This window comes from Pogona vitticeps, chromosome 1, assembly GCF_051106095.1.
Source record: "Pogona vitticeps strain Pit_001003342236 chromosome 1, PviZW2.1, whole genome shotgun sequence".
Taxonomy (NCBI): Eukaryota; Metazoa; Chordata; class Lepidosauria; order Squamata; family Agamidae; genus Pogona; species Pogona vitticeps.
Genome location: NC_135783.1, coordinates 255,542,283 through 255,568,124, shown reverse-complemented (window position 1 = coordinate 255,568,124; position 25,842 = coordinate 255,542,283). Strand labels below are relative to the sequence as shown.

Sequence of the window (25,842 nt, the reverse complement as noted above, 5' to 3'; positions counted from 1 at the left end):
CCATTATACAGTTTTTACACTGCTTCACTGCCATATTACGAATGGCTTCACTTGTTGATTTCAGACTGTCATTAATTTCTATTATAGTACAGTACATCTTCTTGGTACAAAAGACGGGATCCAAATATACTGTCAAGAAAGATCACATTGAAAAGAACAGATTATAGGATGAGCTATTGGACACTGGCTTTAAAAATCAAGGGTTTGATTTAACAGAGAAATAAATGGGCCACATTCCTATGCAGTTAGCTTCACCCCATTGTGCTATTTCAGTCCTACGCCATCATGGCTGGGCAGTGAAGGACACTGGGAGGTTAAGAAAGGACAGAAGAGATTTAGGAGAAGAAAATTCAGGAACAGCTGAGAGAGTAGGAAGGCGGAGAGAAAATTCATCAAAGAAAAAAAAGGATAAGAACATTACAAAAGAGGATTTAGTTCAGAGTCTTTGGGAAGAAAATTCGGAGATAATAAAAAGGGCATTTAAAAATAGCTTTCCTTCCCAATATTACAGAGTTGGTGAACTGGCCCCAACTCTCTTGGCACCAGTTTGTCTAGTATAACTCATTACTACTGTCATGTGCTGTGAAGTTTTTTTTTTCTTTTCTGAGTGATCAAAAGAGCAGATTCATCATTTGTCTGGGGTCTGTGGTAATGACCTCTTTAGCTGCTGCAGCAACCATACAGTTACATGCCCCACCACGACCATCACCACCACCACAAACATGGAAAAGGTGTCCTAAGGTCCTTGATGCATTTTTTTTAATGTTTTAGTCTGTCTCCCTTGAAATGTTTCCTGTGAAAATATCCATTAGATAGCTACTACTCAAAGCATTTGTTGCTGTTATGTACTGCCATGTTGCTTTCAAATTATGAAAATCCTAACAGAGTTTTCAAGGCATTTAAGATGTTCAATGAGTGGTTCACCACTGCCACACGCAGTGAATTTCCATGGTCAAAATTGTGTCTGCAAAATGGATGGAGAGATTTCCTCTTGATTCAGCTCCGTCATGGCACTTTTTTTAAGATTAAGGAAATATAGCACTAAGCTATATTAGTGCTATATTAACACTATATGTTAATATAGTATTAACATAGCACTATGCTTACAGAAATTCCCTACCATACAAGGGTAAGCTTAAAATTATGATTATCCTGTCTTGTTAATTACTCAGGTAAGGAATGCATGCAAGAGATGAATAACTTGTTTAGAAGCTAGATTTTAAGTATATATAGAACATCCTGAACATCCTCAAAGGTAGGGCTGGAAGATTCCTGTCCTCTCTTAGTTTGCAAATTAGTTAGTTTCCTTTCCTAATTTGTTGTTGGTGAAAGTGAGAAAGACTGAAAGATTTCAGATTGTCAAAACCACTTTTCTGAAATACTAATTGATTTATCCTTCTAATGACACACTATATCCTCAAAGTAAGCAAGGTCCCTATGTTCTGATATTCCTGCTGGAGTGAACAAATAATAGGGAATCTTCACTCACTAACAAATGGAAACTCATAAAGGCCAGTAAGAACAATCTCTGTGTGCTGCGCACACACTCTTTGTGCTATTTGTACTATTAATGGATAATCCCCCAGAATTCAGAACAATGAAATTTTGATAGCAACAACATAAATGAAGTCCACAATTCTGATTTCATTTTAAACCAGCAAGATACATATATTTGAAAAAGATGAAAAGTGTACATATATCTCTTAATTGTGTGTGTATCTGTGAAGATTCCCATTCATCCAGGTGTGGTTATCTGGAAGTTGAGTCATGGCAACTGGACTTCTTCCTTATTAGGTTGAAACATTTTGCTACTCATCCAAGTAGCTTCTTCAGTCTGAGGAGAGTTGGTAGGAGATCCTGATACGTATAACTTCCATGTTGGTTTCACTTCCCCCTGGTCTGAATAGGCGCCTTAGAAGGACAAAGGACTGAGGGTGAGGGATAATCCCACTTCTGCAGTCCTTCTCAACCCATTGTCATGGGTTGTTAATGGTCATTAACAGTGGTATTGTGTGTGTGTTTTGTGCCATGCACATATAACTCTTAATTGTGTGTGTGGTTTGTGCCATCAATTCAATTCCAACGTATGGAGTTTTAGAGGGGTTCAAGACAGAGAATACTCACTCAGAGTTTAATATTTCCTTCTTTTGGGGGCAACCAGTGTCTACGTAGCTTGTCCATGACTACACCGTTCTTATCGCAGGAGGCATAGTGAGGAATCAAACTCCCAAGTTCTGGCTCCACAGCCAGATACCCAAATCATTGAGCTATCCAGCCAGCAATCTCTTAATTAGCTTCTGCTTTTTTCTTATCTTCCTATTGAAATCAGCTCTCAGATAATATGGTGCATTGCAAAAATAAGTCCAGAACAGTTTCCCCTAATCTGTTTAAATGCTTCCAGTACTGAATAGATGTCAACTCTCAACAGATGTCACCATTCAGATTCCAAGCATGGCAGTCACTTGAAAGCAAAGCAGCATTGCCTTTGATAACTAAATCTAATCCAACCCAAAATACACTTTCAGTGTTGGATCCCAGAATCCCAGATGAACACTGAAGGCCAGATTCTCCCAAGAGTGCAGCACCCAGCATCTGCACAGACTGGCAGGAAGTAAGGCCATGTGCATCCTTCTCAGAAACTGGATGCAACAAATACTATGCAATGAAAATTCATATGAATACTTATGCATTGTGAAAATGGTCTCTTATTTTTCTTGATTTAAAATTACATTCATAACATTTTTTCACAAAAATATCCAAATCCAGTTTTTAGAAACAATTATTGACAGTAGAAGAGCTATGTTCTGCCACCTATAATTTTGACAGTTTTAAACTGAAATAGAAATGGAATGCACAGCAGTTAAGACTGTCTCTTCTGGTACAATGTTGACTAAATTTGGGAGGCAATTAAAAAGTGTGATATATAACAGGCATCACATGGTTTTCAATGAGAGACCCAAGTCATGTTTAATTATCCATCACTTTGGAATTCTGTACCCAAATGGGTATCATGCCTTCCAATAAATTAAACAGGAGTGTTTGTTTTAGAGTTTAGTGAAAAATCATGCATTTTATTATTATTTTTTCCTTGAATTTGAAATCCCAGGCCAAAATTTGAATTTGTTAATTCATCTGCCTGTCTTTCTTTGAGCTGTTTTTTGAAAGGACATGGATAGAACTTTTGAGTTTTCCATACAAATAAGACAAACTTTTTCATGGAGCCCAGTAGTCTCCTGGGCACCTGACCTGCCAGATTTTGAAAAGATCAGAGGAAAAGTGCCATGGTCAAGGACACGGGGGGAAAGTCCCCATTTACAAAACAGGCCATTAGATATAGGAACCTCTCTTTATCTAGCAGATATTTTAGGAGAGAGGCAAAGGAAGAAAGCTCTCAGTAGAAGAATGTCTCTCAGATGGTGGGAGACTTCAGCATATGAGGGAGAACTAGCTGAGGATTTCTACCACTCCTATGAAATTTTTGATATACTGTATGAGCCTAATCCAGTGATTCAAAAGCTATGTAGGCTAAAAAGGTGAGAAAGAAGAGGAAACTAACTCCACCCTTTCATCATCATTTTGCTAAGGCAAAGGAAGTGTCTGCAGAAGGAAGACTCCGTGAAGGTTCCCCACATGACCCAGAGAAAGTATGGTTCTGGCTGATGTGGAGAACCATCACAGCCAGATATGTAAAACACATCCACAGCTTGAATAAGGTCAAGTTGGTGACCTATCAGAAACAAGATCTCTAAGCAGTGGTTACAAGCTCTCTGAGCAAAGACCTTGCTTCCTTTGTAACCTATAAAACACTAATAACCATTTGCTCATTTGCTCTGTAAATCAGGTGTGGGCAATGTATGCTGTTGCACAGGAAGGTCTTTACAATGAAAACATGAGCCAGCATAGTGCTAAAGCTGTGGATGCAATGAATATCAGCTGGGTCCAGCGTCTGTTGCTTTGGACATTTCCCACATTCATTTTGTAGTGGTCCAGCCACTCATTCAAGAAGAACCCTAGTCTGAACTCATGGTGGACAAGAAAGATGAGTGGACCAATCACACTTCCATGGTGCTTTGATGTTCTGGAACTGTCAGAACATTGTCTGTTGTCTCCAAGTATAAAGCACATAGCCTAAATGGAAAGACTAACAATGATCTAAATTGTATCTTTAGAGTCTCAGATCATCGATGGAAGTCTCTCTGTGGTATCAAAAGGCTCCCCAAATCCATTATTGTCCAACATGTGACTACATAAAGTCATTGTGTAGACTGAAGCAAATGAAAATGAGAAATCTAGGGTTTAAGTTGAGTCAATTTTGAAATCTGTACAACTGACTCAGTTCATCTACCACATTAAATTTAGAATGAGATGTCCCAATCTTGTTGACAGGTTCGCATTTTCAACAGGTACAGCATGTGTTCATGACTCTTGTTTGATTTCCCGTCTAAAAAAATAATCTGAAGTGCAAGAAGTTGTGGGTAGGCTGGAAAATGGAGAGACTCTATCTTCTCTTCAGGAAAAGAGAATTATGCGACTTTTTAAAATGCTCGCATGGATGACAAGTGATTAAGCTTCTGTGGTTTAAAACAAACTCCTCTCTCTTTTAGAATCAATAATAGATCCTTTGTCCCCACACTCAATATATCAGGAGAAGCTAGAAATAGAAGGGCTACATACAGATACTTCTTTTGCTTTGAACTTGGGGGAGTAAGATTCTTATCCTTGAACTAAATGGTTTATTGTTGGAATACAAACTAGGATAGTAGTGGGGGGGGGCAATTTTTTGTGTTCTTAATTTCTTTGATGAGTGCCAATCATTCCTACAATTTGTTCGCCACTTACATGCTCTCAGAAACGCAACACAGACATCCATGCACTCCTAATCTGTTTTCCTCCAGAGAAAGGGATAGGCTTATAGCTGGCACTACAACACTGTGATGAATCCAACCCAACCCAACCCCTTCTTTCATTAGAAATGCCTCAGAACAAAGAAGCATACTCAGACACATCATTTACAATAGTATCTTGGGAAAGTAACATGTCACCAAAGATGACATGTTACTAATGTGTTGCTGATGCATTATTTTTAATGATATTGGGAAAAAAATAGCAAAAATACCCACCAATGACCTCTCAAAAATAGCATTTTAGGAGATATAAGCATGTGGGACAGATTAAGATATATGTTTACCAATAGCCGCCCAGAGACCTTTGGGTAGTGTGGGCGGCATATAAATTAAATAAATAAATAAATAAATAAATATTTGTTTTCGTTGTTTTATCAGCATGCCTGCATTACCTTCCAATGTGGCATGCTACTCATAAACTCTACTCAGACATGCCAGGCTACCCCAGTCTCCCAATGTTATGGCCATACACATTCAAGACTTGCATGACCTTTGCCTCCCCTCCTCACATGATTTATCTACAGTAGATAAGAAATACTGTAGATAAAAACTACTGAAAATGTAACCCAGACTAAATCCTCCAAGGATACTGATGAATCAGTTTGAATTCCCCCACAGAAATAGCCTAGGTCTTTTATCTCTCTCTCTCTCTCTCTCTCTCTCTCTCTCTCTCTCTCTCTCTCTCTCACACACACACACACACACACACACACACACACACACACACACACACACACACACACACACACACACACACACACACACACACACACACACACACACACACACACACACACCCCAGAAGTCCACTAGAACGTGCTCGTTTTTTTAAAAAAAATTGTTTTAGTCAATGATGAGAGTATTTGTAAGTACATCTCACATCTAGACTGGTCCTGAGCTGACTAGATAGGCGGGATATAAATAAAATAAATAAATAAATAAATAAAAATAGATATAATAAAGGGATGAAACCTCTACAGCAGTGGTCCCCAACCTTGGCTCTCCAGATGTTCTTGGACTTCAACTCCCAGAAATCCTGGCCAGCAGAGCTGGTGGTGAAGGCTTCTGGGAATTGTAGTCCAAGAACATCTGGAGGCCCAAGTTTGGGGACCACTGCTCTACAGTACACAAGGCAGTACGCAAAGGATGAATACCACAGAACAACTATTGCCCTCATTCCTTGCTGCTAACGTTTCCAAATGAATCTAGAAAGCTACTGCTAGCAACAGATTTTGTACCTTTGGTCTAATCCAGCAGGGCTTTTCTTATTTACTGATTAAATAAGCTTTTCAGAGGATTGCCAGAGAGTATTATCTCATTCAGAAACCTAGTCATCACCCTGTAGAGAGATAACAATGTTCCAGATGCTTGGTGAAATGTTGTATTTGATCTGGAATAAGATTAGATCATTACACCTTTGGTATGATTGAATAGAAGCCTAAACCCATGATACATTTTACTGTAGCAGTTCAGTACCATACCCTGAAAACTCCCATTTCTTCCTCTGAAAACCTAAAAAGTGTCTTCTTAGGCACCAAAAGAGAGATCATTTGCTAGATCTGGTTGTATATATTAGGTTATTACATTGAACAGCACCTGTATTTTACAAGAAATATTAAGCAGCCCACATTGTTTCACTTTGGCTGTAGCCTTGAACTTTTCCCAAACAGCATTGGCAGAGTCCACATGAACGGTGGAAGTAGGTACTAAGGCAGCAAATACCAGGCATACTTAGGAAACGCACACTTTACCTATTAAATAAGTGCATCCAAAATATCAATCTTTTCTTTCTGACTGGTAGGTCAAGAGAAGACCTTTGGTCTGGATGGGCAGGGTAGAAGTCTAACAAACAAACAAACAAACAAACAAAAGATACCACTTCTTCTCTGCACATGTCTGATATAGAAGGTTGGATTTAAACATATGCAACTGGGATGGTGGAAAGGGATGTTTCCACTCCTGATTCTCCACAGCACAGTCTTCCAAAAATGCTACACAAAGGCCACGTCAAGTCCCTGAAAATCAGATTGGGACCTTGTGCATTACAATCATGGGCAAAAATATTGACACCCTTGCCATTCTGTCAGAAAATGCAACAATGACCCGAAACACACTTCAAAAAGCACTCAGAAATGGCTACAAACAAAGCGCTGGAGAGTTCTGAAATGGCTCGCAATAAGTCCAGATCCGAATCCCATAGAACACCTGTAGAGAGATCTCAAAACAGCATTTGGGAGAAGGGATCCTTCAAATCTGAAGGCCCCGGAGCAGTTTGCGAAAGAAGAGTGGTCCAAAATTCGAGTAGAGAGGTGTACGAAACTCATTCATGGTTACAGGAAGCGATTGATTTCAGCTATTTTTTTCCCAAAGGCGGTAATACCAAATATTAAATTAAGGGTGCCAATACTTTTGGCCAGTGCATTTTTGGGTTTCTGTGTGGGATTGTATCATATTGGACTTTTCTTCTCTGTTTTTTTGTGTTGTTCCAACACAAAGAAAGGAACATGTGAGTACCAAAACATTTGCAACTGCAGCAATTTTCTGAGAGAAGGGTTGCATTTTCTGACGGAACTGCAAGGGTGCCAATATTTTTGGCCATGACTGTAGAACAGCTCTGGTTCAACCTTGGATGCTTATTGTTAGAATGAAAGGATGCTGTAGCAAGCAACATCAGTCCCACAACTCCCAATGTGTCAATACCAGGCACGGTTGCTACTCGCCCTGCCATCTCATACCCTTTGGATATCCATCCCCCACCCATATGCTGCTGTGGATTCCTGGACTTTGGCTCCAAAGTGACTACTTGCCTCACTGCTTGAACAATGTTCTAGTAGAACCACAGTACCATTTAAATTTTGAATGCAGAAATTTTTAAATTATTTTTTTTTAGTGTCTGAAATTGTGGCTTTTAATATTGCCATGTGGTTATCTGCTTTTTAGGGTTATATCTTATGCTATTTTAAATTGTGATTACTCTGCTATTGTGATTACTGCTATTAAATTGTGATTACGTCTACGTTGGCTCGGGCACGTCGTGAGAATGGCTGATGGTCGGATTCCAAAGGATCTCCTCTATGGAGAATTAGTGCAGGGAAAGCGCCCCAGAGGGAGACCGAAATTGCGATACAAGGACATCTGTAAGCGAGATGTGAAGGCCTTAGGAACAGACCTCAACAGATGGGAAAACCTGACATCTGAGCGTTCAGCCTGGAGGCAGGCGGTGCATCATGGCCTCTCCCAATTTGAAGAGACCCTTGTCCAGCAGGCCGAGGCAAAGAGGAAGTCACAAAAGCAGCAAAACCAGGGAGCCGGACAGGGGACAGACTGGATTTGTCTTCAGTGTGGAAGGGACTGTCACTCTCGAATTGGCCTCCTCAGCCACACTAGGCGCTGTTCCAAGCCCTCCATACAGAGCACGCTACCATAGTCTTTCGAGACTGAAGGATGCCTAACTAACTCTGCTATTTTAATTTGACTGTGGGCTACCCTTGAGTTTCCTGTGGGGAGAATGCTTACATATAAATAAAGTAAAAAAAGAAAGAAAAGGAAATAAAACCATGCCAGAGAGAGAACTCCAACCAAAACAAGACTCTTATTTTGGAACATATACCTTATACTTGTTAAGCCCTCCATGTATGTAACAAAAGGAGCAGATTCTGTTTTGATATTGTTAACAGACTGCTGGCTTCTTAAAAATTCTGTTAAGAATGATTTCAGAAATAAAAGTGCTGTAAAATGAGTCTGAATATAATAGCCTCAGAAGCCGAAATGGACACTTTGAGAATAAGCCATATGTCTACACTTAAAAATCCACCCACGATCCAGCGCCTTGGATAGGGCCATCCAGGCTCAAATGACACGTTTGTTGCAGTTTCAATCTCCGCCACGCCTCTCCGTGTATCCTCTCCACAGAAGTAGTTTGGTTAATTGAGACCAGCTGCTCCAATTCTGAATTATTCTCTCCAGAAATATTGATAGTATTACGTTATGATTAGAAAGCACTTTACCAAATGCCTCTCAATCCCACGAAGCTTAAATGAAGAGCAGCTGCAGAGAAGAGGCTAGTTTTTACAACGTACAAAATAGCTACATGAATGTGTGAGCACACGTGCACGCACACACACAAAACCGAGAAAGAGAAAGGATGAGGGCTTGGGATGGAATGGAGAAGGGGTAGGTATTGTGCAAGGCAACCAAACGCATCAGAAAGCAGCTCAGTCTCCAGCTTGCCTCACTTGCTTTCTATACTGGTGAGTTTTCGAGCCAGCTTCACATTTGTACTTTAGAAACATGTCTCCGAGGAGTCTAGTTAACATACAAGACTGTTGGCTAATTCACACATTTTACATCTGCTCCTACAATACATAAATGAGAAAAAGCCTTATACAGTATTTGGAATGACATAGACTGAAATCCTATTAGTTGCATCCACCAGCCTAATGCAATTGATGTAAATCTTACTGGTGCATTGCCACAAGTTGAGAAGTTAGCAAAGGCTTTTTGCTGTTGTGCACCAACTTGTAAGTAACAGAATTTGGGCCATTATATTAGTATATTCAAATGTATGATCAAATTTTAACCTGTTATCCAAGCAATTTGCATTCTTTTTACCTTGAACCTAAGATTGTGAGTTTCATATTTTGAGGTGCTGAAAGGTACAAGATTTCCACAGTATTTCAGATTTCATGTCAGATACAATAAAATACATAAACAAACACAGCATGAAATTAGTGATTTCTTATTACCGTAAATATAGCTCCCATTCAAGCCTTTTGACAGGCTCTGTGAAATGTACTACTGGAAGGCAGTGTGAGAGTAGTAAGACAAATGCATTTCTTCTTTTCCTCCTTCCAAAATGTAAAACGTGTTTGGAACATTTTCAGTTAAGTCGTGCTGATGAAGTGATGGCCATTTTCAACGATTCTAATCTTGCCCCAATCAGTATCTCACACATAAATGAGCTGGTGGCATTGATGCTTCAATGAAAGGAGCAATTTTGATTAGCAGTTATTTGGCATTTGAGTAAGGGGATCCTTAAAGGTGTCTGGCTATCTCGTTAAAGCTGCAAGGCAGTTGAAGAAACTCACTTTTGTTCTGCTAGCTTGCAGTATACATCAACGGCTTAAAGGAACTAAAGTGCCTATGTCAAGAAATATAAAGCAAGAACCGCTTCTTTAATGCAGCGTGGGAAAGGTATTGTTCCTTACAGCCACCTTGCCTTTCTTACAGTCTTGCTAGATATGAAGAATGAACCCCCAACCCCTAAAGCACAAACAGACATGAAGAACCACCTCTAATAAAGGTGAACTAATAGCATCAAAATATTTCACAAGCATTCATTTTATTACATTGCTGTCCTTTCCATCGCCACTAAACATTATCAGTAGAGCTGAACACAGGAAAGTGAAATACATTTCCACTTTTGTCAAGCCTGGACCAAGTCTTGCCTACTGTTAAAATTTTTTTACAGAAAAGGTTTTAGAGCCTCCTTCCTGCTAAAATGAACAACAAAGACTCAGTTACCAGTAACAACGAAAGTTCCAAATGCAGATATTATCTACATAAATTATCACAGACCAAGGCCAGAAGCTCGCATCTGTCAGAACAATGGAACCAGAATAACCCTGTGCTGAAAGTACAGCTCACATCAGCCCAGCCAAGACATTAACTGTTTCACATTCCATTAGGTTGCTACATATGATGTTAATTTTTGTTCGTAATTAAAGCCTATGCATACAGCTCCATCTTTAATTCCAGTTTTCCCACCCCCCCGTCCAGAATTATTAGTATCATTTTATTATGCAAATCACAACCAAGTACTGACAGGGATGTTTGTTAAACATAATTAAAGGTATTAATTTTGCATGGAACAGAAGACATAGAGCCAAGAAGTTTTCTCCCCTTCCCCCAACCTGCCAACTCTTCCATTAGAAAATTACCTTCATTAGCACCGATTCACTGAGCTTCTCCCTGTTGACAATTTTTATAGCGACCTTTTGACATGTTACACAGTGAACCCCCAACTTCACAAGCCCTGCAGAAGAAACAAAGAGAGAGAGAGAGAGAGAGAGTTGGTTAGATGCATGCTCTGCTTCCTATTGTTGGCATCATATTAAGCCACCTTGAATATTTACATGTACATATTTTTCTGTTGGCCCTTCTACTCCAAAGATGTAAATAATTAACATATTTAAAACAAGTCCTGAAGCACACTCCTTGGCATCTCTCACACTTATTGTTGCTGTAGGGTAAACCCGGTTACTCATTTTCTGCTTTCCCAACCCAACTCCATGAAGAAGAAGACTTGTTTAAATTATCAGATTCTCTGTACATTTTCTTGACCTAACCTGAAAGCTTGCAGCATGTTAAAATGCTGTATTAAAAGCCTACAGTATTTTAACAATTAGTCCTATACATATTCATTTGGAAAGAATCTCACTATATGAAACAGCTAAAGTCTTTCCACTCTCTGCATCATGGTTGCACAGAATATCTGCTAAATTCTTTGTTCCCATTGATTTTGGTTGTCTCAATACATGTACTACCATGAGAAGAAACCTGCAAGCCTTGGGAGATCCCTCAACTGCAAAGCAAAGGCAAGAGAAGGAGAGCTTCTTTTCTTTATCAAGATTTCTGCAATTTGCACACCATGTCTTTATGGCAGTTTGCCTAAATCTATTATCTTTCCCTTTATGAAATGAAGCACACAGAAAAAACGTTCCCGGTAAATATCACCAGAAAATATTTTGTCATCATTCAGGATGAGGAGGGGGAAACTGCAGTTCCACATCTCTTGTACGAATAAGAAGCAAGATTTTATGGACCTCATCTACAGCATCACAGAACATACTGGGCTGCCATAGCAGACCAGAGTCTCATCAGTGGCACTGCTGCTAAGCACCACATCTCATGCTTCACAACAGCTGTAGCAATCTCTCTGCATTTGGTCAGATTTTAAGTTCTTGCCTAACAGATTTCAATGTGTGGAGAAGGTCACTTTTAAACACCCATACTTTGCTTTATCGCACTTATGAATGGATCCCATTGCTCAGCAAAACTGTCAAATTATTTTAATTATCCATAACTGGCAAAGAAAAGTACTGCTTTGGCTTCCAACATTTAAACTCTTCAGCCTCTGAACATCTTGAGAAAGTTTCCAAAAGAATTATAGAACACAACAACATTCTTCAGAGGGCAGAATGAGAAAGTATTCAAGGTCACAAAGCTCTAGTCTATGCCACCATGTATTTCTCTTTCTGAAGTACTTTTTAGGATTGTTGTTCCCCTAAGTTACAGAATCAGAACTTGATTACTTGGAAATCAAGAGGATTATTCCTATTTATTCATTTCAAATCCATAAAATAACTTGTCCCCTGTCTCCTGAAATCTGTATCTTGAAATGACACAGTAAGTCCTTGGATCAGGAAAAAGTGTCATTTTGGAAAGACAGGTGTCAAAAGGAATCAGAGAAGGGTACTCTGGACTCAGGAAATATCACCATACTTGGGTGTACATATATCTGTACTTGTTCGTATTGAAAAAAAATCATAATTCCATTCTTCAAAACCCCCCTCCAATTTATGAATATAGGGATATTGTATTTCTTTATCCACAATTCAAAACACCAGGAAACAGCCTGACGTTGCTGCACAATATGATGTCTTTGTTACCAGTAGAAAAAAGGATGCCGAAGTTTACATATCAAAGGGCAGCCTGAATATTGACAACACCAATGTCAGCAGGCAAGATGGTCTACAGGACCTCTTGTGCTTACTATGATTCACAAAGTGACACCATGCAGGGGAAAATCCCAAACACTAACTTCTTTTTTCATCAGGTAATCTCAAAATTTGAATACTGTAATACAGTCCTGCCTTTGAAAACAGTATGGAAAATTCAGCAGGTCTGTATGCAGTGGCCAGACTGATTTCTGGGACTAGTAAATTCAATCATAGATTCCCAGTCTTGGCTTGCCTGCAATGGGTCTCTGTCAGCTTCCATGCTTAATTCAAGATGCTAATTAAGACCTATAAAGCCCTCAATAGTTTAGGACCCTCAATACCTGTTGGAACATATTTCTCAGAAAACAGTCACCTGTTTCACCACACTTCTCAATCCAGGTTGCTAAAAGTGGTTGCATCAAGGAAAATAATGCTTACAGGGGATTTACTTGAGCCTTTGAGAGAGAAGTGAAATGGCTTAAATCAGAACACCTGATTGACTGTGTCTTTTGGGTTGAAAAAATTATGTTAAATAAATTTCAACATTCCCCACTTTTCTGTATTTGCTGATTTTCTGGTCTATGTCAGGACTGTCCTGCAGCTATAACAGCCATTTGATTTGTCAGACAGACACAAAAAATAAAGAGGAAATTTTATTGTTACCATTGAAGAACTGTTTCTACATTAGTACATTTAGTCACAGTCTGATACATCATCACTCAAACTACTGAAAGACTGGTGAATGACTGAGTCTGTTTTGGCATTACTCATCAGATGACCCTGGAGACAACATCTTGCAGTATTAACCTCCATGTAATTTGTAAACACTAAACGGGATCATTATGCATGCACACCGCATCTCACTTTAAAGCTGAACTTGCTGAATTTGTACCTGGTCATTTATCTATTTGCTCTTCTGGAAGGGGGCTAGCATCTCTTTTACAGATGCATCACAGAGAAATAAATTGGAAGCATATGTAGCAAATTCTTGGGGAAAATGCATCTGTTCATTCTCTACCTATGTAGTAATACACTTGTGGCTGTGTTGCCCCTCCATGTAGTTATTTATGTATTTTGCATACCAATAGGCAAAAAATATATATCTAGATTCCATAATATTGAACTTATGTGAGTTTACCGAATTATCCTGGTACGGGTAAAGGAGAGCTCAAGGAACAAGTGAACAGAGTGCAATCTGACAAAGAATCTGGGTTGGAAGGAAATGAGAAGCCAAGGTAGGAACACAGGGAAAGTTGGCCAAAGGACTTTCAGGACCCATGACAGAGTCCAGGAAGCTAATAATTTATTCAGATAAGAGTTGAGTCTTTCCTTTTTTTTTGTTCTGAGTTGATAGATCATCCTTATCTTAGAACTGCAGAACTGGACGGGATCCTGTAGATCATCAAGTCCTGCCTCTGTCAAGGAGGCCCAGTGCGGAATCAAATTCCCAACCTCTGGCTCTGGAGCGAGATGCCTAGAACACTGAGCTATCCAATCTATAAGTCTTTCACACCACCACCACCCATGCTGACCATAGTCCATGCTCTTGGCACATAGGCCCAGAGGCAAAACATTACTCAGAACAACCACTGTTGCCGATCAGCCATTTTCAATCCAGTTTTTTCTTAACTTGGCTCACGTTTGTACTTAACACTGCAGCAATTCCACATACCTCTTAAGAATGATGGGATGAATCCTCAAAATCTGACAGGAAACAAGGCTCTAATCTTGCTTTATAATGGTAGAACTTTATAATCAAACAACACAAAACAATCCACTCTGCTTTCACTGCCCCCTTCCTTCTCTTCCACCTTTTCCTAGAGTATGACACCCTTTCCTTCTTCATCTACAAGTTTTACTGTGCTCCATGTTGGATTGCTAATAGTGACACAGTTACAGTGCAGTCTTAGTTCAAAGACGAGCCTGCAGAAGTCAGGATTAGGCACAAGCCTCTTCTGTTAGCAGAAATCTCTGCCTGCCAGCAGAAATATCCATCTGTCAGCTGATTTCAGAGATCTCTGGACAGAGTGGTCTGACAGCCCTGCTGAGGAAGACGTGCTGCCAGAGAACAATAAGGGAGGCTAAGAAGGGACAGAATAAAGGAGGAGTTGGATTTTCACTGGACCAAAACTCCTCGAGGGACACATTCATAGTTGCAGTAAAGATTTAGCTGTGGGTGGATAAAGTCCAACATAATTACCAAAAGCCTAGACTTCAGTGTACAGTGGACCCTCTACTTATGGAATTAATCCGTATTGGAACGGTGTCTGCAAGTCGAAAAGTCTGTAGGTCGAATCTCCATTGACCTACAATGCATTGAAAACCGATTAATCCCATAACTGGCAGTTTTTATTTATTTTTGTTCCATTTTGGTTTTTTTCTGGTCTGTAAGTCGATTCTCCGTCTGCAAGTCGAATCTAAATTTTGTGGCCAGAGAAGTCTGTAACTCGAAAAGTCTGTAAGTCGAGCCGTCTGTAAGTCGAGGGTCCACTGTATGTGTTAAGACTGCATAGCTCAGTGGTTTATGTATCTGGCTGTGGAGCCAGAGGTTCGGAGTTCTATTCTCCACTGTGCTGCCTGAGAAAAGAGCCAGCCTGTGTGGTCCTGGGCAACTGCTCAGGGCTCCTCTACAAAACCAATAAATTTTAACAGTCCAGTGGTGTCAAGGGGAAAAAATATCCCTTTATGCAAATTATACTCTAGTTTTGTACAACAGACCTGTCCTACATGGAGTCTTAGACTACACAGAGTATTTAAATCTCAGGGTTAGCTCTAGGAGTCTCACAATGATTTTCAGCTGCTCAAACCTAATATAAAGAACAGGAAGCTTGTATTTTGTCAGAAAATTAATAACAGTGTACAGTGTCTTTGATCTAATTTTCTCTGATAAAACACCTTTCATTTTGTCTCAAAGTCACCACCCATGACATACGTAAAGAACACAAATTGCACAAATCACAGAGCAAAAATACTTGCACATTTGGGGAAATTCAAAATAATTAACAAAGCCTTGTCACTAATCTCTTCTATTTAGGGCACTTGTTTTACCATTTCCTATTCCATATTTTTAATATGATTTCCTTGACTGGATTTCCATTCTGTGTGCTTCTGAATGATGGAGACAAAGTGGAAAATTCTGCTTTAGGGAAAATTTTTTTTTTGTAATTTTGTAACTTTGTAATTAAAATGGGAATTGTTCTCAGAGGGGAAAACAAATTAAATGAATGGTCTGTGACCCTACAAGGTGGACGCACTGTTGGCAGGGGTGGCCATTCGTGGCCAGCACATTATAGTAGTTACCCACCAGCTGTTGCCTTTGTTGCAGCATTCAAGAATAAGGATGCCAAGGGTTAAGCAAAGATGTGCACGCACAAAATAATGTTACATTGTTAAAGTTAACCCAAGCGGCCTCATCAAAGAAGACTTGAGAGCTCTACATAAGCCCTCTGAGCTTCCTAGTTTGCAAATGAATACCATTATTAAAACCTGTGTTGTTAAAATGATAAAAAGAAAGTAAGTTCAGACAGTTTTACAACTTAACCAAAAAAACATCTTCCTTATTCTCTCTCTCTCTCTCTCTCTCTTGTGTTTACAAGTGGTTTTTCATTTCATCCCCCACATCCCCATGAGGAGCTCTGCCACACAGATATCCAGTAGCTGGGAGACAGACTGCGAAAGCTTCTGTTATGCCAACATTAGACTATTCCACAAGTTTCTTTTGATCTCAAACACTGAGCTTCACTGTGAGCAGGAGCCCTATAATTTCAGGTCAGGGAAGAAAAAGGGGGCAGAAGGAGGGGAGCTAACATCATCTTTTCATTTTTAATTAAAAGCCATGAACTGAAAATGGATGAAAGCTCAATGCTTTCTTCTACCAAAAGAAAGTGAGAAAGCCCAAGATGCTACAAAGAAAAGACTGACATGAGGAGAATAGCAGGAAGACGTTCCTGTGTACTGCATATTCTAATGCTTCACCGACAAATTCTACAGGGGGTAAGTCAACTTCAGATCATTAAAGAGATATAGGTCACAATTTGGAGAAGTACATATAAGAGATTAACAGCCTGATCTTTTGCTCGTTTATTTATTGGAGTTACTATTACGTAAGTATGCTTTGGGTAATTTAATAACCATCATGTACCATCAAGTTCAGTTCTGATCTACGACATCTGTTTTCTGGGTTTTCCAGACAGAGAGTACTCTGAAGTAGTCTACTACCATATTCCCTTCTTCTGGGGGCACGTTGGGACTGTGCAGCTTGTCCAAGGCCACATGGCTGGCTCTTCTCCCTAGATGTTCACTGGGAAATTGAACTCTTAGACTCTGGCTCCACGGCCAGATACATAAATCACTGAGCCCTAAATAGTCTACTGAGCAGGAAAGACATTTAAGCCTCACCCCTTACTAGGATGCAGATTGCCCAATCCCACAAGTTGAAGAAAGAAGATCAAAGGTGACGTGCAATGAAGAAAGAATGTTTCCCTTTTAAGCCAATCTAATAGCATCTGGACTTAACTCTTCTAACCTCCCACCACTAACAACAACTGGGCAAGTCTCCTCTTGTAACCAGGCCATCAAGGCCCAAAAGGAGATTCACAAAAAGAGATTTATATTTGGCTGTCCAGATGAATTGAAAGTCCTGGAAGAGCTACTTGTTGGTATACGATTGCTCTGTCTCATCTGTTTTTAAGGGTTAAGTTGCATTTAATGCTTTTATCCTTATTTTTTATTTTGTATTATATTTATTGTAACCGCCTTGAGTAGTGCCTTGGCACTAATGAGAGTGGGATATAAATACAATACAATACAATAAATAGTTGACTGATATTCCCTAAAAAGCCACTTTGCATTTCAGGGAGCAAAAGCCGAGGCACATAAGTGTCCAGCAAGCAGCAAATGCAGGTCTCTCAAAAAGTATTACAAGTCACGGATGGCTGGAATAAGCCTCCGATCAGTACAGGGGCTGGTTTCTGAAAACAGAGACACCCTGCTAACAAGGGCAGAATTTCAGTGCTTAATGACTTAAAGTCTTTCATTCTGCAAAATAAGGATAATAATATTTACTTACCTGCCTCACAGGGATTCTAGGAGGATTAATTGATTAATCCGTGTAAAGAACTTTATAGAAAGTATATTAAAATCCAATGCAAAAAGTCAAATATCCATGCTACCAATGCAGCCAGTGGAATATAATTTGAGGAAAAATATTTCATTTCTACTCATATTTAACAGTATTTATTTATTCACCCAGCTCCCTATATATTTATTTCACTTGGGGGTACGTCTTCACTTATTTCTTACATAATACACTATAACCATGAGCTGAAATATCTTGTTCATAGAAACCAACAATTACTGTTAACTAGTTTTGTCCTCTTTCTGAGTAAATATTTGCTTATTTAGAGCAATTGTTACCTCTAATTATTGCCCATAAGCTTACAGCCTGCTATCAAGTGATGCCCAAAATACATGGTGTCGGTTTCTAATTGCACACAGGGAGGGGCCACATTTCTTTAAATCCTAGTGGAAGAGGATAGAATTAAAACACTCTTAAATGAGGTAATTTTAACCATTGGCTCATCAATGGTGACATGGTACTGAAAGACTGTTTGCAATAACTGCTTTTAAGTTACATCAACTGTGATTACAGTTGTATCCAACACAGTCTGGGAGTTCTGCTAGAATTGTCTGCTTGGATGCCAACATACAGAAGAATGACAGATTAACAGAAATGGGTGGATTGACAGCCCTTCGATGCATCTTCCTCAACTGCAGGGGGCGGGTAAGCAAGTCCCCTCCTGCCCATCTCTACAAAATGGCACCATAGCTAAGCTTTACACTCCCACGGCTTAGGTAAAAGCAACTTCAGCCACCTACTTTAAGTCGGCCAAAAACAAATATGGACATTCTTATTGCCTGTAACTAGGTGTTACTAGAGCGGTTTTCACACATGCCTGCAGACAAAGAGGAAACCGGGCTGAGGTGGAAGAGAGCTGATATGGTTAGAAAATAATAGGTTGGGCTTCTGTGAAAGCAAACATTTCTAGAGGGCATGAATATTTCCTTCTTCATTTTTATAGAAGTTTCATTTCCCTTTGCCTACTCATATATCCCATCCCTAATCACTGAAGAATGTATAGCTCATAAGTTGCAACTCAGTGCATTGGCAAGTCATATTTTCCTTAAGAAAGCCACTGTTAGAGCAACCATGTGGTACAACTGATATGATAAGTGAAAGCAAGAGGTCAGGTCCAGAGGAACAGGCTGCCTTATATGTATTTGGAGGAAGCTCAGTATGGATCAGTGGAATTTGTTCTGAAGCAGACATGGGCAAGTAGATGAAGTAGCACTTAACTCAGAGATTGTGACATTTCCGGGGGGGGGGAAGGGGAGAAATACCCCAAGACTTAACTATTTGAGAAACTCTAACCTTGGCTAGCTCTTTATTTGTCAGGTTCCCAGTATAGTGAGACCAAATACAACGGCAGCTGGATTTACCTTTTGAAGCTCTAGTTTTACACTTCACACCATGGAATAGATAGCAGGATTGTTATCTGAGCTCAGCAGGATCAGAATATACAGAGCGGAGATCAACTCTATTGATTTACCCCTCAGTATCTTCCTACAATATTCCATTGTCATTACTTGTTGGAAAGAATTTGTGCCAGCAGAATACCATAGAGGTACAAGTCTATGAAGTGCTCTTTCCATATTTTGTTTTAGTGTGGCATTACTGATCTGATATTATATGTGTACATATACCACCTATCCATTCTCCATGTACACAGATATACATATACTGTATACCCATGTTCAACATCTATGTTTAAAGGGAAATATATGGAATTCAACATGGTGGCAGTCAGGGAAACATCCAGAAGATATACCACTACCAAACAAAGCCATAATACCAAACCAACTGAGATAGCTTTCAACCATCAGGTGGAACTCTTCCGTGTAATCTGTGGGCAAAAACAATATTTTCATCTGAATGTTGAGAACTGCAACCAAATGACAGCCCTCTTTATATCAGGTTGAAAGCATCCATCAGGACTCTGACTCCTTGTTGCCACCCTTAGATCCGAGGAAGATGTCCAATTCACTATCTAGTCAGGTTAAAGTGGATCAGTTTCAGCTACTAGGGCCTGAGGATGTGGACAAGGCACTTACATGCTACATAGCCACACTTCCTCTCTAGATCCTTGACCATCATGGCTCTTAAAATCAGGAAAGGCAATGATTGTGGAATAGGCTATTTACATCGTTAATGAGTCCCAACAAGAGAATCATTTACCTTCCTGTTTAAATGAAACCATTATAAGTCCCATTCCAAAGAAATCTAATGTAGCAATGGATGACCTTAACAACTATAGGTCCACTGCCAACATTCCATTCACAGGTAAGTTGAATCAGAGGATGGTGACAGATAGCCTAGATGCATTTCAGCTGGGGTTCAGACTGCACAATGGGACTGAAATGGCACTGTTTGCCCTGAAAGACAATCTCCTGGGGGGGGGGGGCGGCAGATGGGGGAGCAGATCTTTCTGTGGCCTCTGATATCTTTGACCACAGTATGCCGGGATAGCGATCAAGTTTGGGACTTGGGAGCTCCATTTTGTTGTTGTTGTTACTCTAGTCTTTTTCTTGAGGGTCATCCCCAGTTGGTACAGTTTGGGGAGGTTTTGTCAATATCTTGGGACCTCTGTTATGGGGTTCTGCAGGGATCAGCCATTTCCTCAATGCATTTTAATATCTATGAAGCCTCTGAGAGAAATCATCCAGAGATTCGGAGTTTGTTGTCATCAATATTTGGATGACACCCAACTCTATCTCTCTTTCTCTTCATCTGCAGGAGATGCTATGCGGGTCCTTGAGTGCTGTTTGGCACCAATAATGGACTGAATGTAGGCCAATAAACTGAAACTTAATCCAGATAAGACAGAGATCCCACTATTGACAGGATCATTGAACTGTTTAGAAGGATATTTACCTGACCTTGATGGGGTCACACTCTCCTTGAAGGATTGGGTTTGAAACTTTGGGGTATGCTTGTATCCTACTCACTCTATGGAAGTGCAAGTATCTGATGTGGCCAAGAGTATCTTTTATTAATTTTGGTTGATTGCCCAGCTGCATCCCCTGTGGATAAGAAATTCCTTACAACATTGGTTCATGCATTGGTAATCTCTAAAATAGATTACTACAATGTTGTCTATGCAGGGTTGCCCTTGAATTCAGTATGGAAACTTCAGCAGGTCCAAAATGCAGAGGCTAGATTGATTACATGTACAGTACCAGCATAAACTATAAAACCTTTAATGGTTTAGGATCATAATATCTGGCAGAACAACTCTCCCAGAAAATAACTACCTGTCCCACCCACTCCTTGTGGTTCTTGATGTTAAGAACTATAACGCCCAAGGAGGCCAAAAGATCTAACATTTGGAATTGAACTTTTTTGGTCATGGCTCCTTTCTGACAGAATAGGTTTCCCACAGAGATTCCCCAGCTGCCATCCTTTTCTGTTTTTAAGAAGCTAATTAAAACAGAATTATATAAAGCTTTCCACTAGTGTGTATATTGACCTAAGATACGTAAATGGTTTTAATTTGTATACTTCCATTTAAGGGTAGTTTTACTGTTTCAACTAGTGACAGGGTTTATTGTATTTTATTATATTCATTACATGGGGTTTTGTATGAATTTATTATATGTTGTTATCAACCCAGAAAATGATCCAATGTGATGGTATAGAAGTGGAAATGATCAAATACACAGATTTTTAGTATGGATGCTGCTTTTATAAAATTGTTTTACTTTCTTCAAAAAGAAAGCAAAGAGAAATTTCCTATCTTTCCCCAACATTTTGAAATTTGTAAGGAAAAGAGATCATTTTTTAAAAAAATGGCATTCCTTTCCTATGCAAAAGATCTAAGGGAACTACAAAATCTACTGTATACTAGTCAGGTGTACTGGCATGAGACATCTATGGGAAAGCAATATATATATATATATATATATATACCACATCAACCTTCATTTTCCTCATCCCATAAACAAATTAAACTCTTCCAAAAAAAAAAAAAATCACCATTGACATAGTATAAATGGCCTTTGGGGGAAAGAAAAAGTCTGAAAGTGTCTAGGGAAAATACAACTGTTAATTCAAATTGAACCAGTGACAGCATCTGTGAAAGAAACTGCAGGGCCCCATATTAGACACAGAAGCAAGTGCTGTGACCGACTCCTGTCCACCCATCCCCAAACACTAAAGAATGGCAAAAATCAAAGTCCATCTGTAGGGGAGTTTTTCAGGCCTCATTAAACCATCCTCTCAGGTACTGGAAAGGTGATAGGAGATACAACGAAGCCCAGACTGTTTGTCCTCAGTTAGATATCTTCCAGGAACATGCAAGTTTAATTAGACAGCATATGGGTAACGAGCCATGCTGGCCTGCCTTGGTCCAGTGATCTACTAAGGAGGATTGATGCAGTCCAAAGAAGAAACATCATGGGAGGGAGAGACAGCAGGGAGGAAACTGTGCCTCGTATTTTCTTTTAATTGATGTTTCAATCTTATGTACTTCACTTGCTACTTGCAAACTTATTCCCTCTCCATCACCCACATTCAGTTCCATTTTTATGGCCTTGTGATACTGACACATCTGGCCTAGCTCCTTCCTCCCTTTTAGAGTTTTGCCAATGCATAATTCTGTTCTGTTTCCTGCGTTTCCCCAATGATGCTGGCAAACTTATTAGCTTCAACACTGCATTAGTTTCATTTTGAACAAGATGACCAGAGTAGGCAGCTGCGCTTGTCCGCCAACTTTGCATAAGCAGCAGATGGCCCATATCTGTGCAGTTTTCAAGTATAAATGCAAAGGGGCGCTAACATAGGTTAAAAACCAGACAATGCTTTAGTAGTATCAGCCAGTGGGGAAACACTGTAGAAGAGAAGGCAAAAATTATGCACAAAATTAGAAGTCGTGCTGACTGTGCATTTAGGAACGATGATGACAGAAACATTTCAAGAGGTTTTGGACAAGGCCTCAAATGGAAATAAAGCTAAGGGTGACATTTTCAGATATATCTTACAACTATTTAGGCCAGAGGTGAAGAACAGGTATCCCTCCCATAGTTGGTAGTGCTCTGAGGCCAATTAGGTCTGGAGTTCAACAGTACTAGACACCAACAAATTAGCATTTAGCTCAAAATGCTCCTTTTACATAATTTCCATTACCTAGTCTATCCAGCCAAACAGTGTCACTTTTTGGCACTGCAGCCCAGGTTAATCTCTGACCTGTTTTGAAGAGTGTAACAAAATAAGGACATTGATAGGTAATTCAGTAAGAAGCCATCTGTGGAATAGACACTACAGTCTAAATTAATTTAGGAGTACCATATTCCTGATCAGAAATAGGCAATTCATTCTCCTCCAGATTTTATTGGACTGCCAATGCAATCATCTCTTATCTTTTGCCATGCAGGCTGACACTGTTGGGAACTGCAGTCCAACAACATCTGGAGAAGCATTTTTGGAGCATAAACAAAGCTCCAAAAATGGCGTTACTATTGCCAAGTCAATAAAGTTTTCAGTGACATCAATTATTTAGATCTGTAGTTCCCAACCTTGGGATCCCAGATGTTCTTGGGCTACAGCTCCCAGAAATCCAGGCCAGCATAGCTAGTGGTAAAGGCTTCTGAGAGTTTTACTCCATAGACATCTGGGGACCTGAGGTTGGGATCCACTGATCTAAATCAAGTACGTATTTCCATCTAGCTTCCAGCCTAGATTTTGGCCCAAGCAGTTTAGCTTGTCCTGATAGACTACCTAACTTAGGAGGGAAAAGAGTAATGCAACCCTATTAGAGATGGGCATGACTTACTTCATGCCAGGTTGTCACAAGTTGTGGTGCCACACCAATGACTTGCGACAACCCAGCGCAAAGCGAGTGATAACCATCTCTAAACCCTACCAATTCTCAGCAGCTGACAACAGCAACCATGGGATCATTTTGCAGCATTGCTTTTCAGAGGTTCTTCCTTCTGTCTAGAAGGTAACTTCTAGAAGGCAGTGCTAGAAGTCTAATTTTTTTTTTTCCTTTTTAAAAGGGTTTTTCATAGTTATGCCATGGTGTGCTACAGGGCTTAACTTTGTCACCCATCCTGTCCAACCTCTACATGAAACCACTGAGTCAAGGCATCTGTAGATATAGACTGAGGTGCTATAAGGCAGCTTATTAAACCCAAGAACTCTTATGTTTATTGGCCATTTCGATCTTATTTAGAAACTTGTTTTTGCCCCAGAGTGTCACTAGCTTGTCCTTATGACGTACTGCTATTCTGCTATTTTATTTTCTTCTTGTTGCTTTGTTTCAAGCATTGTGACCACTCAAATGGCCACCCCTGCTCCCCCAACCCCCAACTTTTAAAGCAAAATAGTAAGTTAGAAAAACTCTGAACAAATAATGAAATGGCTGACTGGAAACCAACCTTTGGTCAGCTATAACCAAAAACTGCTATAACCAAATAGAATGTAAGAGGCATACTGTACACACTAAAACAACATTAGCATGCAACTAAGACTTCCTGTCTACGCATGTTGATCTCTATACAGCAAAGAATTTTGATAACCATTATTATTTTTATTCTTTTAACTCTCATATCTTCACTGAGCAGTCTAGAACTTCTTTCTGAGAATTAAGCACTCGCTCTGTTGCTTAAGGGATAAAATGGCTGTGTGGTACAGCATGAACTTCCAATGCTCTTGCTGTCCCATACAGGATGTGAAAATGACTTACAGACAGAAGGGTGTGGTTACGGAAATGTCAAAAATTAATAAAAACGCAGTGTAGGTCTCATAGAGTATTAAGGAAGGAGCTCCTTATAATTCCAAGTCTTTTATAGACTGAGGCACTATAACTCACATTGAATGTGTATACCAAATTACATTAATCATTTCCTGATCTTCATTAATTTTAATTATGATACAAATTCTCCTTAAGTGGTTTAAAAACAGGTTAAACAAATTAAAACAAAGGCACATGAAGATGACATACATTGAATGTTTATCCTGTATAGCTATTTACCTCTAAACACAATTGTTGCCCAACAAAACTGTTAATATTTTAAACAAGGTAGCTTTTAGATAATTTATTGCGAATTATTTGTGTTTTATATAATCTTAGTGGAACTAACTGACGTTGCATGTCTTAGAATTCCCATCTTGTGCTTTTTCCTTTCCACCCACTTAGGCATTCTACCTCTCTCTCACCCACCTAACCACGAAGGCAATCTTTTTCTTAGCCACATATCCCACTATGGCTTTTCTTCCATAAAGTGCTGTCTCTCCCTCTGCCTCTGCTTTCCACTATGTTCTCTCTCCCTTATCCACACAGTTGCTCATTCTCTTTCCTTTCTATCGTCTCACTGAAGCATTCTACAGATCTTCTGGAACAAATGAGTAAGCCACATCTGACTGAACCTTCCTCTTCGATGTACGGCAAAATCTTCTACTAGGGAGTGAAGACTGTACTGCAAGCTACACGTTTTAAATAATTAAAATACATTAACTCTTTCTAAAACAAACAAACACTAATATTTCTGAGATAAATACTTACAAAGTCCCCTTAGTATGCATGCTAAATTTCACGTTTCTCCATTTCATAAGCTTGGAGCTGTGAGGCAGACATTCTTTCTCACACATTTCTTCATTAGATTGCACATTATAGTGTATTACTGTCATATTGTGCTGAATGTGAAAAGCACTTTATGATGTGTGATTTTGTTCCACAGTCACTGCATTCTGTTTCGTAACTGGACAACTGACCGTAAGAAATTGTTAAGTGATTGTTAAGTGACCATTGCCATCTCAATGGCTAGATGTGAATTCAGGTATTCTAGGTTGAATTCCAGCATACAATCCACTAGCCCCTGTTCACAACAAAACTGTTGTTTATCTTAGACATTAGGAAGACACATTCCTAGAGTGGAAGTTTCATGAGAAAAAGAAGTGTACATATGCACAATTTGAGAGATGGTGTAGCATTGTATAAACGGAGAAATCCCAAATTCTAACCTCAACTTAGCTATGAACTCACTAGCAAGCCACAATTATTGCATCTGAAGTGCATTATCTTAATTATTGGATTGTATCACTACTGATTACTAGTGATTCATTGGACAGAAGAATAGTACTGGGAAAAGCTGAAAGCTGC

At 39.5% G+C, this 25,842-nt stretch overlaps 1 protein-coding gene and 1 long non-coding RNA gene across 25 annotated transcripts in view; one reads left to right on the top strand and one right to left on the bottom strand.

Moving 5' to 3' along the window:
• The window catches only part of BRSK2 (BR serine/threonine kinase 2), a 536,847-nt gene that overhangs the window by 239,939 nt on the left and 271,066 nt on the right, over positions 1-25,842 (bottom strand). For all 24 annotated transcript variants that reach the window (XM_020788805.3, XM_020788806.3, XM_020788808.3 and 21 more), the window contains exon 2: positions 10,844-10,938. In XM_020788805.3, the coding sequence (XP_020644464.3) occupies positions 10,844-10,938 (95 nt within the window). The remainder of the gene's footprint in view (positions 1-10,843; positions 10,939-25,842) is intronic.
• The window catches only part of LOC140703084 (uncharacterized), a 76,387-nt gene continuing 65,737 nt past the window's right edge, over positions 15,193-25,842 (top strand). Inside the window, exon 1 of the long non-coding RNA XR_012082398.2 lies at positions 15,193-16,618. This is a non-coding gene — a long non-coding RNA (uncharacterized LOC140703084). The remainder of the gene's footprint in view (positions 16,619-25,842) is intronic.